General features: G+C 42.6%; 1 protein-coding gene across 2 annotated transcripts; it reads right to left on the bottom strand.

Moving 5' to 3' along the window:
- Positions 1-262: 262 nt before the first annotated feature.
- Positions 263-18579, bottom strand: ccdc73 (coiled-coil domain containing 73). Of its 2 annotated transcripts, none has more exons than XM_084017367.1 (20): positions 18504-18579; positions 17472-17603; positions 15460-15531; positions 15293-15364; positions 15153-15188; positions 14935-15009; positions 12199-12237; positions 10525-10660; positions 9560-9639; positions 9040-9162; positions 8891-8950; positions 8665-8751; positions 7806-7895; positions 7103-7243; positions 6551-6749; positions 5213-6429; positions 4348-4450; positions 4100-4239; positions 1652-1725; positions 263-621 (listed from the first exon to the last, which is right to left on the bottom strand). In XM_084017367.1, exons 1-20 carry the CDS (start codon positions 18537-18539, stop codon positions 456-458), a joined length of 3078 nt encoding a protein of 1025 aa, XP_083873493.1. In that variant the 5' UTR covers positions 18540-18579; the 3' UTR covers positions 263-455. The 2 variants fall into 2 exon arrangements, with proteins under 2 accessions (XP_083873493.1, XP_083873492.1); XM_084017366.1 differs by having other exon boundaries at positions 6536-6749.
- Positions 18580-19149: the final 570 nt, after the last annotated feature.

Genomic DNA, 19149 nt, shown 5'->3' on the forward strand with positions numbered 1-19149 from the left:
TTTAATCGTATTGTGGGTTATTAAATACTGAATTCACAATCAGAATATCAATGAATTCAGAAGCAAATTAATAACTAAATAACAGGTAAAAGGGTTAAATATGAGTACAGTTTGAATAGTTTATATGAAATATTAAAAATATCCCTCAAACTGGGATCATTTCTCCAAAAATCAGATTTCCTTCTGAAAACAAGTGAATCCATAGATGCCAAATGTTTTATTTGTGTTTATAGAACAATGCATACATTTCAAATGTATACAAACACACAACTGTATGTTAAAATTACATTTTTCAAATATAGCAACATGAATAAACATCCATTGACGTTCTAATAAAATGTCTTGATAACATTAATGTGAACAGGCGATCATTAAAGAACATTTGATCCTTTCCCAACAGAAGTGCTCGAGAAGTGGAACAGTAACTTCGACAGAACCGAAGGTTCTTCGGTGGTTCAGTTGTCGGTTCTTCGTCTCTTGGGCAGACTGAGCCTCTCCGTGTTCAGGAACTGTTCAATTTTAGAGATCTGGGCTCTGAATGAGGACTGCTGGTCTTCCCTCTCCTGGGAACAAGAGGGCTCCCAGTCTGATTCTGAACTCGAGGTCGGAGCTCCGCTACACCTGGTGTGAGGAGAAACCATCAGCTGGTCACATGACCTTAATGTTAACCAGCTAAAACTGAGGAGGTTCAAATTCAACAGTATTAACCAGCAGTGTGAGGCGTTAAAAACCAGGTGGCGACCTCCGGTTCTGAAAAGTAAAGCCGATGTTAAAGTGCCTTAAAGTCTATGAGAAAATGGTCCTACTTCTCTCTGCTGGCCACCAGGGGGCGACTCCTCTCTGGTTGTATAGAAGTCTATGAGAAAATGGTCCTACTTCTCTCTGCTGGCCACCAGGGGGCGGCTCCTCTCTGGTTGTATAGAAGTCTATGAGAAAATGGTCCTACTTCTCTCTGCTGGCCACCAGGGGGCGACTCCTCTCTGGTTGTATAGAAGTCTATGAGAAAATGGTCCTACATCTCTCTTAATGTATTATCTCAGTAAACATTGTAAACATGAGTTTATGGTCTCAATCTCTAGTTTCAAGTCTTCTTCAATCCAGCATGATGTTCATTTAGTACATTATGGTCCATTTAGAGTCCACCAGACCAGAAAGCAGGGGATGCTTTAGGGGGCGGGGCTTACCTGCTGATTGACAGGTCACTACCATGCTACCAGTGCTAGTTAGCTACTAAGATGACTTTAACACTTAGCTGTAAAGTTGAACCTTGAATTATAGAAGCTAACTTTGTTAGCAGCTTCACACCAGAATCCACATGGATCCAGATCCAGTAAGGGTGCTGGTCTGTCCGGGTTTGTGTTTATCAGATCCACCCGCTGCTCCTCCACAGTCCAAATATGGTCACTTCCTTCACTGGTTGCAAATATTCAGCCAAAATGCTGAACTCGGGGCTTCAAAACCGTAGTCCACAAACCAACTGGTGACGTCACCATGACGACAGCGTGACAGACACAGTCCAACCTCATTAGGCGACAATGAGGGAGACACAAATGTTGATCCCTCCAACCATGTTTGAAGCTATGAATTTTTGCTTTTCAAAATTGAACTCCAGGGTGGAACGACTACTGGGGGGGGGGGGGGGGGTACTTACCCCGGGGCGGTTGTCCACGACGGTCTGCTGCTGTCCATGATGGACGTGGAGATGGGAAAAGAAGCTCTGCTGTCCTGTGTAAAACAACAACAACAACAACAACTTCTAATCAACTCCTCAAACCTCGTGAGGAAGCAAACATTTATTTTGTGAGTGAAAAGGAACATTAAGTGATAAACAAACGCGGTGCAGACGATAACCAGCAGCAAACTGATATGAAACAGAATCCAGCCCAGAGAAAGCAGCCAGGCCTGAACTCTGCATGACGTTCCCAGAGTTCAGTCTGCAGGAGAAAAGAAAGCCTTTGGACCCTCACGACAATTTGTTAAACTATCAGGCCAGTTTTTTTTCCTCTTCCTCATATTTAAAAAAAGAAGCATGTTGCACTCTATCTCCCTCAATTGCCGCCACCTGGATCTTATAAAACACGGAGTGGCAGTTTTGCGGTGATGGTGACAAAAGAGAGAGAGAATGAAGAGTGTGTGTGTGTGTGTGTGTGAGAGAGAGAGAGAGCGAGAGAGCGAGCGAGAGGACAGAGAAAGTGAGTGAGTGAGAGATGGATGGATGATGAAGTGAGAGGGGAAGAGAGAGAGAGAGGGAGGGGGAGAGAGAGAGAGGGAGGGATTAACAGTGAGTCAGTGAGTAAGTGAGAGAGAGAGACAGATGATGAAGTGAGGGGAAGAGAGAGAGAGAGAGAGATAATGAATTAAATTGAGAGATAGAGAGAGATAGAAAGAGAGAGGGGGAGGGAGAGGGAGGGAGAGAGAGAGAAGGAGAGCGAGAGAGATAAAGAGTGGTAAGAGAGAGAGAGGGAGGGAGGAATAAAGAGAGAGTGGGTGAGAGAGAGGGATAAAGAGAGAGTGGGTGAGAGAGAGAGGGAGGTAGGGATAAAGAGAGAGTGGGTGAGAGAGAGAGAGCAACAGAGAGAGGTAGGGATAAAGAGAGAGTGGGTGAGAGAGAGAGAGCGACAGAGAGAGGTAGGGATGAAGAGAGAGTGGGTGAGAGAGAGAGAGGGAGGTAGGGATAAAGAGAGAGTGGGTGAGAGAGAGGGATAAAGAGAGAGTGGGTGAGAGAGAGAGAGAGGTAGGGATAAAGAGAGAGTGGGTGAGAGAGAGAGAGGGAGGTAGGGATAAAGAGAGAGTGGGTGAGAGAGAGGGATAAAGAGAGAGTGGGTGAGAGAGAGAGAGAGAGAGGTAGGGATAAAGAGAGAGTGGGTGAGAGAGAGAGAGAGAGAGAGGTAGGGATAAAGAGAGAGTGGGTGAGAGAGAGAGAGCGACAGAGAGAGGTAGGGATGAAGAGAGAGTGGGTGAGAGAGAGAGAGAGAGAGGGAGGTAGGGATAAAGAGAGAGTGGGTGAGAGAGAGGGATAAAGAGAGAGTGGGTGAGAGAGAGAGAGAGGTAGGGATAAAGAGAGAGTGGGTGAGAGAGAGAGAGGGAGGTAGGGATAAAGAGAGAGTGGGTGAGAGAGAGAGAGGGAGGTAGGGATAAAGAGAGAGTGGGTGAGAGAGAGAGAGAGAGGTAGGGATAAAGAGAGAGTGGGTGAGAGAGAGAGAGAGAGAGGTAGGGATAAAGAGAGAGTGGGTGAGAGAGAGAGAGGGAGGTAGGGATAAAGAGAGAGTGGGTGAGAGAGAGAGAGAGAGAGAGAGAGGTAGGGATAAAGAGAGAGTGGGTGAGAGAGAGAGAGGGAGAGAGAGAGAGAGAGAGAGAGAGAGAGAGGGAGGTAGGGATAAAGAGAGAGTGGGTGAGAGAGAGAGAGAGGGGGAGGTAGGGATAAAGAGAGAGTGGGTGAGAGAGAGAGAAGGAGAGAGAGAGAGAGAGAGAGAGAGAGGGAGGTAGGGATAAAGAGAGAGTGGGTGAGAGAGAGAGAGAGAGAGAGAGAGAGAGAGAGAGAGAGAGGTACCCGGCCTCATTAGGTAGGTTTCTCTCGCAGCTCGTCCATCCCGTCTGTCTGGCTGTCTGTGAGTTTAGCGATCGTCCTTTCACTCAACACCGACTTAACATTCGTCAACGCTTTCTAGTCGCTCTCAGGTATTCTGGACAATCTGCTGAATGTGTTGACCTCAGCTAATATTCCTAAAAGACCTTTTTTGCACCACAAAAATGTCTGAAAAAAGCGTAATAATAAGTCTGGTTCTTACGAGGACATGTCGTCTTGAAGTAACCGACGTATTTATTAAGCTCCAGCAGTAAATTTCCCCCGGGGGTCCACTCAGCCGCGGCTTATTAAATGATGACGTTTTTAGAATCTGTGGAACAGAAACCACCTCGAGCCAATTCACTTGATGGAGGGGATATTTTTTATGGGGGTTTAGGGTAACTTTCCTGTGTTTCAACGAGAACATCGTCCGTTTCCTGCTGTTCAGCATCAGAAACAACGCCGTGACTTTAAGTTGAGTTCACATACAGAGGTCGTTTGTTTCCTTGGTATACCTTTTTTTGTGTGTCTTACCTCACAGGTTCTGCGAGCGGCTGCTGCCGTCTCTCTGCAGGTCTCCGGAGTCTCAGGCTCTCCCGCCGGGTGTCTCCTCGTGGTCCCGGAGACGCCGGAGGCAGTGAACAGATCCGCCGGCGAGGTAATCACCGAGGGGACTGGGAAGGATGAGGTGGATTTGGTATGAAACACAGATGATACACTGAGGTCATCGGCGGAGCAGCGATACTACGGATCACACAAGAAGAACCGAGGAGAACCGTCACCTCTGTTGTGTTTGCTTTTGAGGAACGTGGGTATCGTGCTGGAAGGAGGTGGTCTGAGGAGTCCGCCGGCACCACCTATATTTTGCCCGGATATGGGGAATCCCTGAAAAAACAACCAAAGGTTTTATAGAAACCAAAACATCCACCTTAAAAAAGGTGAGGGGTCGACCAATTATCAGCATTTTTATGGTCATCGGGCAATTTTTAAGCCGATTTACTGATAAAATACTTCTGGCACTTTGTTTTACTGCAGACAAATATCAGTTAGTGTTCTCCTAGATTAGTACTAATTAGTATCAGCCCTGAAAAAGCCATATTGGCTGACTAGTAAAGTGCCTGTTGATGCTGATTCATAATCTAGTCCAGAAACATCAAGTGTTGATTCAAACCACACTGGTATTAACAAGGTCAAAAGGTGTGGATTTTGAGTGATTTCACATTTATATTGAATTTAAAATATACTTGTTTTTTGCTTTGTATGCATATTAATATAGCTATAAAAAGTTGCATCGTCTGCAAAGAAGCGAATCAAATGATACGTTTATTGATTGAATACCAATCAATAAACATACAACCTTCAAAAAAAGGGACAGTTCACATCCAAATAAAAAATAATGGTGCTATTTATGAATCTAGTTTTGGTGTGAGTTGCCTAGATTTGGAGAGATCGGACAGAACTATTTGGCACACAATTCCAGCAATTTCCAGAATCCTGACCCAGTTACTGGAGATAATCCACAGACCTTGCTGTGATTAGTGTCAGGTAGGAACTATTTTCTTTCTCCTTGTACACTACGAGCTACTCATGGACGAGACAGGTGAACTGTCCCTTTAAGGCTCTCCTGAAGTGTTTTAATTGTAATACCTGAACAAACCACTGTAGGACGGACACGTCTGACTTGGTTCTAGAGTTTGCCGTTTTCCCCCGAGCGCTGCTCCAGTCGAAGGACGACCTGAAGGTCTTGTTGCTGAGCAGAGAAAACTCGTTGGTATCTTCGGACGGCGTTTCTTCTGCTGTGGACGGCTCGAGGCGTTTTGTGCCGCCGGTATCCGGTGATGCGTCGATCTGAAGAGTCGTCTTTGCATCTCCCATTTTGTCATGCTTCACGTGCTCCTCATCGCCGGCGGCCTCAACCCGAGATCCGGGTTTCTCCGTATCCGCCGTGACATCATCCTTCAAACCGGATGTTTCCAAAGCGTCCTGGGAAACCTCACAGGCGTAGTTTCCACACGTGTCTACCCTCGGCGGGGCTTCCATCTTCTTGTAGGCACTAGATCCCCCGTCATCACCGTCGGTTACCAGAGGCCTCAGCTGTCCACTCTGCTCCGACACTTCCTGACTTTGAGTCGACGCTCGCGGTTCAACCGCCGTTCTTCTTGCCGACGTGCTTTCTTTGTTCACCTGTGCATCACACATTTCATCCGTGTTCGCTTGTGTTTGCGTCGTCTCTAGCTCCTGAATACCGACACCGACACTGGCGTCCGACTGAGCAGCTAAAGGCAAAGAACCGGTCCGCGAGCCACAGATACTTGACATATTCGGAAGGTCGGAGAGTCCGGCAGCCGGTTCCTCGCCTGCCGTTTGCTCAAGAGCTCGATGAATCGGACTTGGCAGCTGAGTAACTGACTCAGCAGAGGTTTGGAGGCGTTGTACCTCTTGGATGACCCTCGGGTGCTTATCTGGACGGAGCAGAACTGATGTGGAGTCGGCATCCTTCCCCCTGACTGTCGGAGAGAGACTTGGCGAGCGGTCCGAGGGCTTAGCCGGCTCAGCGTCCGTGAAGTCAACGACCTTCGCTGTCTGGACCGGTATCTGGGTTTCTGCTGTTTGAAGCCCCTCCTCCGCTCTATCTTTTGTTTCTGTTTTAGGCCGTTTGGCCTCCCTCGTCTCCTCCGATGACCCCAGGCCGTCCTCTCGTCTGTCTGCTTTATCTGCTGTTTGGGTCGCGAGCGTTCCTCTCGCTTCGTCTCGGTGGCTTTTAACTTGTTCCGCATCATCTTTCCTCCCTTGCTCTCCCTCACTCCTTCCTCCACTCCCGTCATTACCCTTTTCTTTGCTCAGTACAGAGACAGGGCTCGATACTGTTGACGAACATTTGGTCATCATAAAAATGCTTAAACGTGATGCAAAATCGTATAATCTGAGAAAAAAGTGGTTGAATCCTCAGTATAAGAGATGCATGATTACATTTAGCTGGCTGACCTCCAGCTGTTCCGGTGGCGTCCGGCGTCGTCACAGCTCCTGTGTCCTCCAGACGGTCGGGGTTGTTGGCCTGAGCGCAGGCCAAGTCCTGCAGGCTGCCAAAGACCGGTTCATCGAGACGTCTCTTTCCTCCGATTTCCTCCACCGAAGTGGGGAAGACCTCTGAGGAAACGATGAGGCTCTGACCGCTGCATCTCATCTGTGGAGAGAAAAATAAAAAAGCAACACGCTTCAGATGCATTTGCTGTTGTCCGTTAGCAAGAAATGTGTGTTGCACAAGAGGGGAGTGCATCGACGGCTTATTAGGGCCTCTGTAGACACTCTACAGTGTCGTCAAAGCATGCCAGGCTTGGGACAATTAAAAAATATCATGTCATGATTATCCTGGCCAAAATAATTGCGATTCACGATATTATCCCGAGAATCATTAAATATACTTAAACCTCATAAAATTGCACTAAAACACACTGGAATCACTTTACATTTGGTTGATAAACAAATCATTTTATTGTGCGAGACAAAGTTTTAAAAAGTAAACGTTTAGTTCTGCACCTCCAATTCGTAAATACGCTGAGCTTGCACTTCGGCTTGTGAGGATAGCTCGGCGTGTTCCCGGCGAAGCTCGTCGTACGCCTCTTTCACCGCTCGAAGGCCTCGCTGCTCTCTCTCGATGCGATCCAGAAACATGGCCTTCTTTTAAATACGAGAAAACATACAGAAAGACACTCAGTCTTACTAACAGCAACATTTTGACGTTCCAATCTAACCTGGCAAACTGTAAGTCAGGGTTCCTCCACCTTCTCCGAAGTCACATTCAAGCACTTTCCAAGCACTTCCAGGTGCATTTCCATGCTTTTCCAGCACCTTCCAGCTGTGGTAAACTCCATATTTGTATCAATCCAATGGTCAGTATTCAGTCTACTTATTATGTCCCTTGTTCATCACATTAAATGAGATGTTATTGTCCTCTAAACAACCAACATGATGTTTGGAGACAGCTTTTTACAGAAGGACCACAAATGAAAGGAAAACTAATTCCACTAACAGATCCACAGAAATATAATCACCAACTATTTTCATCATCTGTTCATCATCAAAAGTCATTTTTCATAAAGAAATGTCAGGAAATGCTGTTTTCAGTCCCTCAGATATGGAGATCTTCTTTTCTCTGTTCTATCATAGATGTCATCACATACAACACACATTTCAAGACCTTTATCAAGGATTACCAGCACCCGTACCGACCCTGTCCTACCTCTTTGTCCCAGCTGGGCTCGGAGGCGGTGCAGCTCTCCACCAGTTGGTTCAGCTCCTCTCCCGTCGCCCTGCATTCCTGCTTAAGGGCCTGCAGTAAAATTAATCACCCGTGGGATTTTTAATGCAATACTAAATTTTTATGCGTTTATTTAACATGAACAGAAGGTCTTGAATAGGGCAGGGAGACACAGAGAGAGAGAGAGGACTTCTTGCTAATACAAATCAGTCGGCTTGTGTCATTTTAATAATGATTTTTAATAAATTAATGAATAGGTGAATTAAAAATGAGATGGGGGGGGTAACAGAGAGAGAAGAAGAGCGAATAATAAACTGCAAAAGGCCATAAATGAGGGAATAAACACGTTAACTATCATTCAGTGGCGGAGGGGAGCGTATTCACTAATGTATACGTGATGATATACAACAACACATTCATCACGTTTATGGGAAGAAACGACGGACGTTATTTACTTCTGTCCTCGTGTAAATTCACTCCATAATCATTTAAACAGACGCTGGAAAAAGTCCAACGGGAAGCGCAGAGATGCACGTTTTCTATCATCGGCTAAAGCAGACAAACTTCAGATCTGCACCCAACAAAGTAAAAAAACTAAAGTGACAGTGCTGAATTTAGTGAAGCTGATGGTTTGTTGTTGTTTTTCCGAACAGAAAACTAATACTTGTTCTTCTGACCCGTTTTATTTCCATCTGCAGCAACACATCCATAAATTATTTTAAATGACAATGTGGTATAAAACTACGCTCAGATGTCAAGAAACGGGTATTAAAAGTTAAAGTAAGTGAACGTAGTATGTAGTAGTATGAGGTCTGTGTAGATGTACAACATGAACTCTGACCTGCTGCAGCTCCAGCTCCACTCTGCTTACTGTCTGAGTCTGACTCAACAACAGCCGCTGAGTATTCTGCAGAGACCGCATCACTTCCTGTACACAAGCACACACACACAAACACATGCACACAATATAAGATATATGACCGGACAAGCTTGGTTTTTAGCTCAGAATCATAAAAAACAACGTTTTCCAGAGGAAGAAAAGACATCCTTCACCGTTTCTAGTTTACCTGCTTTTCGGCTCGAAGGGCTGCATTTTCCTCCACAAGTTTTTTGTTCATGTCAGTTTCCTAAACACGTAAAAGATATATATATATTATATATAATGCACAATGATTATCTTTGTGGGTGTTCGTCTTGCTGATTTTGACTGGTTCACCATGCTGAGTCTCTGGTGCAGCAGCTGACAGTGCTGCTCTCTGCCCGTACGACTCTGGGCCTTGTCATGTCCAACGGACGACATCTTGGCCTTGATCAGCGTCATACCGACCTCCTCCAACTCCTGGAGGAAGCATGTCGCCAAGAAACACATATTTAGACAGAATGTGTCTTTTTTTAATACCTTTAGAATAAACTTGCAGCATGAGCAAGTCATTCAGTCGTAGTTTAGTCAGCAATACAATACAGAATAGTGTCATCTGCATAAAGACATTACAGTCAGTGAGAAGAGGTAACATTAATAATATGAATTGTAATTAGGACAGGGCCCAGAACTGATCCTTGTGGAACACCTTTTGTTACTGGTAAGAAATCTGCGTTAATAGCTGGAACCAGAGAAAATGTGTTACTATATTAGATTAGTAACTTAGATTATTATGTATTATTATGTAAATTAGATTAGATAATAAACAAAGATAACTCCTATAAGAGCTCTATCATTATATATTTTCCTCACACACCTTCTTCAGTGACACAATGGTTGCTTCTTGTTTTTGATTTTCAGTAGTCAGTTTCTTTTTTATTTTCATGGCCTCATCAACTGTAAGAATCAAACACAAACAAGCAAGACACCGTTATTCTATGACATGACCTAAAGAAACGTTTTAATTAGACGAAAACCTGAAATCAACCCTTTACATGCACGGAGACCGTGGATGTGTAACAGGCTACATTTCTTTAATATTTTTAATGCGTCACGGATAGGAATTTTTTTTTTAGTAAAGATCATAAAGAACAAATAAAGAATAAGGGATAAATTAGAAAACATTGTCTGTTCATTCTATTATTTGCTGACGATATTCATGCTTAACTCGATAATGGAGATTCAGTTTTTGTATGACGGCCAAGACACATATTTCAATTGAAATATACATTAAATATATCCTAATTTAAAACAAATTTCCTGCAATTCTACACCTAAACTGGTGGATTGAGTCAAGAAACAAACCACCTGCCCTGGTGTTGATCTGCTCAAATCTAATGACGTTGAATAAACCTGGTTTCTGAGCTGGGAGATCTTTTTCACGTAGCCACAGTTAGCTCATCGTCAAAACTCCTGGAGGACCAATTAAACAAAGGAACATAACAGTGACCTTTCCTCATTATCCCGATCCCGATCTCGACCCCCCCCCCCCCCCCCCATCAAAAAATGATGAAGTGAAACTGGATATTTGTGGGAATGAATGTGGCGCTACTTATTCTGCTGAGTCATGCTGCTCGATCACGTCAGCGAACATCTCTGTGAATCGTTTCCAGCACCTTGTTACCTGTTACAGGGCCTCTGGTCGGATGTAATACATGACATTCAATAGCATGGGCTGATGGGACTGTATGTAGGACAGTCTCATTTATTAAAGCCATCGCCACAGGGAGAACGTCTACATAACTGTGAACATATCCATCCGTTCATACGTCTGATAATTACCGTTTTGCTCGAGCTTCTCGTGGGCCTGCTTGATCGCGGCACACTGTCTGGACAGAGCGGCGAATCGCTTCTCCACCTCGCCCAGCTGGTTCAGGTGTCTGTCCTTAGACCGGCTCTGCAGGGCCAATTTATGTTCCTGTGGAGGGATTAAAGATAGAACAAAATAGTACCACAAAACCCCACAGCGACAAGTTATTAGCAATGAACACATGAGGAGGAGGAATGAGGATGAAAGACCCATCATATTTATGTATGCATTTATGTATGTATCTATGTATATTTGTGTGTGTATAAAAATTTGAATGAAAAAAAAAGAAGAAAAGGAGGACCCATTTTCTTTTTTCCAATCACCTTTTGTGTGTTATTTCATTTTTTTTGTGTCAAAACCTAAAGTCCAGGTCCAAAGGCTGTTTCTCCCCCACAGAAACTCCTCGACTGCTTCAAACGCCTCCATTCAAATCTCGCCTTTTCTTCCGTAAAGTGGTTATGTCACCAAGTAACTCATTAGCATAACATGTGTCCCGCCCTCAAACAAAGCTAGTCAGAGAGGACTCTCCATGTGGAGAAGACGAACGTAAAGAAGAACAAGTGTTTCCCTTCAACCTTTACAAAATCCACAAAACCAGCCTATAAGTGAAGAACCAATCTCAAACGGTTGCATGAGTCGGCTGATGCTACGCTACGATTGGTCAGTTGAGAGGGTGGGGCTTAGCGAAGGGCACGCCCCCCCCCCCCCAAAACTAAAACTTTTTTGTTTTTTTTAATAATTGAATTATTAACCAATTAAACTAAAATTAAATAAAAGAGGTTTAGATTTTCTGAAGGGCAGATTTTTTTATACTTTCACTTTACTTCCTACTTCAGTCTTTCTAGCAAGCTAAGCAAATTAGCAAAGCATTAGTCGTTTTTGAATGTATTTTTTTTATTTTATTTGCTTGTTTTTTATAATAATTTTGTTTTTGTGATTCTTTCCAATGCGTTTAAAGTTTTATGTCTTGCACTTTGAATTGCCTTGTTGTTGAAAGGTGCTTTACAAATAAAACGCCTTGCCTTTTGTTTGATATTCTCATCTAAACCACAGCTTAAAAATGTATTTCCCAAACTGTGAAACATTTCGTTTCAGGGCAAAAAAAGAAGCCTGCGGTTCTTGGATATAGCCGGCTGTTACTACATGAGGAAACTGATGTCAGGTGATTGAGAGCATCACAGTTTAAGATCTGCAGGATGAAGGAAACAACTCAGCTCATGCCCCAGAGCGCTTTATCGCTCTTCAAACTGCCATCAGTTTGATTGTCTGTATCAAGCTGGGCAGATTCTTTTTTTCCCTTCACTTTCGTTTCCTCACCCACTCCCTTCACCCTCACCCTCCCTCCCTCCGATGCGCCGCCTCACTTCGACTCCCTCTCACTCGGCCGAGCCGCCGTTATGTGAAGAAGGTTAAACCGAGCGAGGCCCCGAGTTATAAAACATTTTAATAGAGATATTTTCTCTGCTGTGCTGGCAGTTCAAAGTGTCGCACACTCCCTATCCGTTACTCCTGATGAGCTCTTCCCTCCGAAAACCCCATCCCTCCTTAGCACCATTCCCTCATCCTCCTCCTCTTTCATTTTTTTCCTCACTCCCACCCATCCTGTGTCAACAATTTGTATAAAGTAGGAAAAAATCCTTCCTTACCAGCTCACTTGATTTCTTCTCCAAGTTGTACTTTAGTAGCTGTGAAAGAGCAGTAAAAGAAAAATCAACATTGTGGCTTACGCAAGATTGTTCATCCACTCGTTAAAAGTTATGTTGTGTCCAGGGAATATGTTGCAGATGATTTAGAATAATACGTTTAGAATAACAAGTTTAGAATAATACGTTTAGAAACAGAATAGCGTCATCTGTGTAAAGATGGATTTACAGTCAGTGAGAAGAGGTAACATTATGAATTGTAATCAGGACAGGGCCCAGAACTGATCCTTGTGGAACACCTTTTCTAACTGGTAAAGTTTTAATGTTTCCCCACCGGCATCATGAATTGATTATGCTCAGTATTGATTGATCTGTTATTGTTCCATTATTAATTTCAAACGAGTGAAACAAATTAAATATGAGGGTGTTGTATGATTGTTACTTTGTTTTTATGTTTTCTGTTATTTGCCTCGGGACAATGAATGAAAACTAGCGGATTTACATTGTGTATTATACTCATGTCCATAAATACGCACTGACCCTATTAAATAAACAATAAATAAAAATATGAATACAAATTTAGTCTATTGAATAGTGAAAAATGTCCACAGTCTCTGAGCGAGACGTCTTCAAATGTCATGTTTCACTTTACTTTATGTTCTTATGATGATACAAATTAGATAAAACTCTTCACACTGGAGAAGCTGGAACCAGAGACAATGCGTTACTATATAAGATTTGTAAATCACTTATTATGTAAAACATTATTTAGATTGTTGTTTTATTAAGTGTCAATAGAAAGAATACAAAAAATTACGCTCTAGGATCATATTTTTGTCCTAAAAGTTAACTATCAAGTGTGCACTGATAGGCTACCCTGGATTAGGGGTGGGAATCGAGAACCGGTTCCTACTCAGAACCGGCTCCAACTAACCAATTCCATCGGAATCCTACGCCTCCAACGTTATCGATTCTTCTTAACGATTCCGCACCACGTTTTCCGGTTTACTCGAAATTTTGCGTCGCGGTACATTGCGTCACTCTCTGCGACGACCCTGCACGCGCCGACAACCTATAAACTACGAGGCCGCATCATGGAGAGGAGGAAGCGATCGAAAGTCTGGCTACATTTCACCAAACGCGATGAAAATGCTGCCGTGTGTAATCAGTGGAGGCATAGACCCATTGTAGCGTATACACTACAAAAGATCATGTTGTCTTTAGAGCGTCATAACTACGTTTGCGCTACAAACATGCGTTTTTTTCCCTCTTAAACTAGAGAAACGGGGCTAAACAGCGGTACCCTGCTTGTCCATGTGAGCGATGTATTTCTGACAACAAAACGAATGCGTAAAGTTGTAAAGATGTCACTAGATGTCTCCTCGTCTCCGTGGCGCATTTCCCCCTTTTGTTTATGTATATCAACTTCTCATCCGCCATCTTGCTAGTGACGTATAGAGTTATGTTTATGCATTGGACATTCGTATTTGCTCCCGCAGCGGCTTTTACAGCCAATCGGAAAGCCTGATTTACCCAAACGGGAGACACACACACACACACACACACACACACACACACACACACACACACACACACACACACACACACACACACACACACACACACACACACACACACACACACACACACACACACACACACACACAATCCCACAACAAGTGTGTGCAACTTCATATATTGAGTTTTTCTTTCGTTATAATGGTTTGCGGTGCTTTTTTAATTTATGGGCTAAAATCCCCTATTATAGTGTATATAAGTATTTATTGAACTACTCAGGAATCGGTAAGAGAATTGATAAGGAATTGGCAGCATCGACAATGGCATTGATATTGATAAAAACTTATCAATTCCCACCCCTACCCTGGATGTTATCAGATTTTTTGTTGGGGGCAGGGGGGTCATTTATCAAACAACCAGCACTTCATTAACCAGTATCAGTAGGGTTTCCATTCTGGGGATCCGGACCCCGGAGGGGGGTCACCAGATAACTTTTAAAAGGTTGCAAGTTGAATCATGGGTTAGAGGTGAACCATTACTTATATTTAATACATTATTTCTATTTTTCCACTCTGTTTTTCTTCTCAATTAAATACAGAATCACCTCTTCTAACGATTTACGATTCGTATAGTTATTCATCAGCCAGTTTAGTTATTGAGATAAAAAAAACAATGCTGTGATGATTTATTTGTATTTAATTAAGGATTAGTTGAACCGTACTGTTCCAATGAAGCTCAAATTTGTAATTTAGCAGATCGCCACGGTACGGCAATTAAATCACTTCAATGCCAACTGCCACTGATGTGAAAACGCATTAAATAAAATAGAGATAAAACAAAGGGGGAGTCCACCCGACCGTGTCACAGGAATTAACACACAACCGGGGGCCAAACACGGCAGATAGAATATCAAAAACCAGCCTCTATTGTCTGTGTAACACGGCCGGGTTGTTAAAGTGCAGCGGACCGTGGGGGGGGGGGGGGGGGGCTGTAGATCACCTCCGGGTGTCAACCCCTGAAGACAAACACTCTGGGAGCCAGACTGAGTCCAGCACCCCCCCCCCCCCCCCACGGTCCACTCCAGTTGGGCTTCTACTTACATCTCTGAGCACTTAAAGGCCAATAGAGACCGAAAAGGCAAGACTGTCAAGTTGATGGTGTGTGTGTGTGTGTGTGTGTGTGTGTGTGTGTGTGTGTGTGCGTGTTACACATCTCATGTACCTGTAGCGACTTCATCTCCTCTTTCAGGTTGTTAATCTCCTTGTCTTTTAACTCGGCACTGACCTGGTATTTCCCCTGAAATGTTATATTATTATTATTATTATTATTGTGAGCAATAAAAACCAGAAAGAAAGAATCCACTCTCCAAGATTGTGCAACTGAGACGAGTGAATTTACTACTAAAAAAACACGTCTTGTGTCTTTACTGACGTTCATACCTTCTCCTCCTCGGCGTTTCTTATTTTGGCCTGAAGCTTGAGAAGAATAGGTTGTTCAGGTTTCAGTGAATCGTTAAAAAGTCTTTATTTGGGTGTAAAAACTGCAACCAAACAGATAAAGATAATAAAAATAAACATACCTGCTTCTTAACATTGATGAGAGACTCTGTGTTCTGCTTTACAACTGTTTCAATTTGATGTTGCAGCGACTCCTGTCATAAAATCACAAAGTGTGTTTAATAAGAATACCCATGATCCTTTTAGTGAATGTCCACCAATATAAATACAGATATTTGAGAGCTGGTACCTTCTCCCATTCCAGCTCCTGTTTCTCCAACACCAGCTTTCCGATCTGATCCTCGAATCGCGTCTCTGCGTCCTAAAACCACAGAAAAAAGACATTTTACATAAAACAGCTGATTGAGTAAATGATTGAAGAGTAAATTCTAGGGTTCCCACACCTTCTCCAAAGTCAAGCATTTCAAGGTGCATCTCCATGCTTTTCCAGCCCCTTCCAGCTGTGGTAAACTCCATATTTGTATCAATCCAATGGTCAGTATTCAGTCTACTTATGATGTCACTTGTTCATCACATTAAATGAGATGTTATTGTCCTCTAAACAACCAACATGATGTTTGGAGACAGCTTTTTACAGAAGGACCACAAATGAAAGGAAAACTAATTCCACTAACAGATCCACAGAAATATAATCACCAACTATTTTCATCATCTGTTCATCATCAAAAGTCAGTTTTCATAAAGAAATGTCAGAAAACGCTGTTTTCAGTCCCTCAGATATGGAGATCTTCTTTTCTCTGTTCTATCATAGATGTCATCACATACAACACACATTTATAGACCTTTAGTCTAAATCCAACTACTGTGCAAACCTTGAAAACACCACTCTAAAATGCAAGTGTTTTCAAGGATTTCCAGCACCCGTACCAAACCTGAAATTAACAACCAGAGGGTACATTTTGGATTCTGGAGTCGAGCCAGAGCTGCAAACTGCAGTTTTTTAAGTTTTGTCCGGTTCATTCCTGCGTATCTTATTTTTGTAGAAGCAGAGAGAAAACTGGAACATTAGAGGGGAGGTGATATTTGTGGAGAACCATCCCTATCCTCCCCTCTTCCCCGGGAGAAGGCAGGTAAAAGTCAATTGCTCTCTATATCCACGGGACTTTTTTATGTGTACGTGGGAGCTGGTTAACTCGCCGACTTTATTTTATAAGTTCCAATTAAAGTATGCTACCAGCGTGGCGCTGCACTTTAAAATAAAGGAGTGCACAAGAGATAAAGCTGTTATTTTTCCACCGAGGAATCATTATTGTGTGAAAGCTTTATCAAGCCTGATAATGCAAAATTAAAACTTAAGAGACAAGAGCACTAAAACCTTTTTAATCTATATATTAGTTAACAGCATCTCATAATATATTATCTTATTGTGAAAATTCATGACTTTACTGTTTTATTGCCGTTCTGAATGGATGCTTTTTAACGGTGATAAAATGAAATAAATGTATCCGAGCATGAAAAAAACAGTGTCTAGTTGAAGAAGTTATACACAGCCCGTCCTGAAGTTTTCCATGATGCGTCTTCATTTTCATAACCATTTGTATTTCTTAGAATAAAGCTTCTCACACTAAACGTGCTCACCTTTAACATCTTTTTCCAACGCGCGGTGCTTTCCCCATTTAGGGTGAAGTACCAGTACAACACATTCTACACACTGTATTTAAAAAAACACACTGGAATTTGACCTGCTGAGGAATGTCCGGCATCATGACATCCTCTCGCTCCTTTAACCTCGCCGCCCCGAACGCCACAACTACAAAGCTTTGATAACACCGGTTGCCTGAGGAGGATCAGACCTGATATAGACCGCCTCGCGTTCCCAGTTAACACGACCATAACAATAAAATAAAAAATAAAAAACACATCCCCATTTTTGCACTCGCCTGACCCGTTAAGCACAATGTCGGGTTGAAAGCACTTTGCTGGAGGGGGTATCGAAAGCATTAGTATTTATTTGTGTTTCTTCTGCAAACAAATGTACTTTCTACTTATTAGTCGGGGGTCACGGGGCACATCTCAAACCCTCATCCAGACGGGCTTCCTCTCGGACCCTATAATACATGAAATCACCTCCTCATTCTACAAAATCACACAAAGATTTCATACAAAGAGCTGTTAGTGTCCAACTTCTGCTCAGAAAATAGTAAATAATCATTTCTTCCACTGTAGATCATTTTCAGACTGTCTGTTTGAATTGTTTTTTTGTTTTCTATTCACATCATGGGAATAAAACGGCTACTTCACCCTCCGGATGTGCAGCTCCTCCACCGCCTCGAGAAGTTGGGATTTAAACTCCAGCAGCTGCAGTAAGATGGTGCCTCCGCTTTCCGTTTGACAGCGAGAGAGCTGCTGCTGCTCCGACACGCGTCCTCCGACCTGCACAAAGAAACACAAGGTTTCCAATTTAGCTCTTACTGAGATAACTAAATTAGGTTATTATACTCTGGGCTGCCTTGCAACTCTTTTATAAATAAATAAAACAGAAAAAAATCCTGAGAAACAAAAAGTGAGACAGATTAAATACCTAGTAATTATTGATTAGGGCTGGGTGATTTGGAGAAAATCAGATATGACATATTCTTGACCTTGATGTCGATGTTGTGATGACATTTCTAGGGTTCACTATTAGGACAGACATGTGATACTCAAGTAGAACTACAGATACTCAGGTTCAAAAAGTAGAAGTACTGATTAAACTTCTTTACTCAAGAAAAAGTGGAAAAATACAGGTTCTGAAATGTATTCAAATCCCTCTATAGGATATTTCTACTAACTGAATCTCACCTTCAAACTAAATGGAATCACCCCGTTTTAAAAGGACAGATACTCGTTTTAAAATGTAGGGGTTCAAAGTAAAATAGTTTAGTCAAGTACAGGTACCTGAAAGGAAAGTTTATTTGTATAGCACCGTTCACACACAAGGCAATGCAAAGTGCTGTAGAAATACAATTATAGCAAAGACATTACAATTTTAAATAAGTATAGAATTAAAACAGCAAAATAAGAACAATAAAACAAGCAGGAGAAATGGATAAAATTCTACTCAAGCACAAAGTATTTGTACTTCCCACCTCTGGATTTACTCAATGAGATTTTTGAAGTAAAAGCCACAAATCAAACATTATATTTAGCCTCAAATCACAAAATCGATACCATATTGATGACCTGCCAAGCCCTAATTTATAATCAGACGCTTTTAGTTTAAATATGATGTTAAAAATAAACAAATCAGAGGACGGACGCTCTTTGCTTTGTCCTCTAGAAGTAGTAACTCACGGCGGGGAGTGTCCTGGAGTCAGCGCCGACATCCATGGAGTTGTTTTTCAGTGCAAGGCCAAGGTTCCCGCCGGGCCTCTGCTGCCTGTTAATCAAGAAACAAAAAAAAAGGTTAATAGAATTGGCTGTTTAATAAGCAGTAACACTCTGCCTTTGCTCCATAATTACTTTCCTCATCTGCAATTTTTACCGCTAAATGATTTTATTAGAAATAATATGCCGGCGCATTAGAGCCTCGTAATGTTTCTCAATCTACTACAATCTCACCTAAATGGCTTTGGAATGACCATTAGGGGTTTTTTTTATTCCGTCCTTTGTTTTACACCACTTCCCATCGCGGTGAGAAAGATAACACCTTGATAAGCCCATTGACACTAATAGGGGTCAGAGCAATAACAGTGAATGGACAAATTGTACTGTCAATGCTTTTTAAATTATCTAGGTTATTTAATTTGACCCACGGATGGTCCTCTGCAACCGCCTCCGTGCCCTCAGCATAACCACCAAACTGACTGACACTGACACACACACACACACACACACACACACTTACAGGAAAATATGACTATTTAAGTGGGAGGTCTCCACTCGCCACTGATCTCTTAATAGAACAGACCTTTTTTTTCTCCCCTGCCATTTAACCTGT

Source organism: Eutrigla gurnardus, assembly GCF_963514095.1.
Source record: "Eutrigla gurnardus genome assembly, chromosome: 9".
NCBI classification, from domain to species: domain Eukaryota; kingdom Metazoa; phylum Chordata; class Actinopteri; order Perciformes; family Triglidae; genus Eutrigla; species Eutrigla gurnardus.

Bases quoted from the DNA above. Each gene is read 5' to 3' on its own strand.
- ccdc73 (XM_084017366.1), bottom strand. From the start codon at position 18,539: ATGGATGTCGGCGCTGACTCCAGGACACTCCCCGCC. The intron at 12,238-14,934 runs GTACATGAGATG...GCTCTTTCACAG, and splicing joins AGGAGATGAAGTCGCTACAG to CTACTAAAGTACAACTTGGA. The intron at 7,896-8,664 runs GTCAGAGTTCAT...ATTTTACTGCAG, and splicing joins TGGAGCTGGAGCTGCAGCAG to GCCCTTAAGCAGGAATGCAG.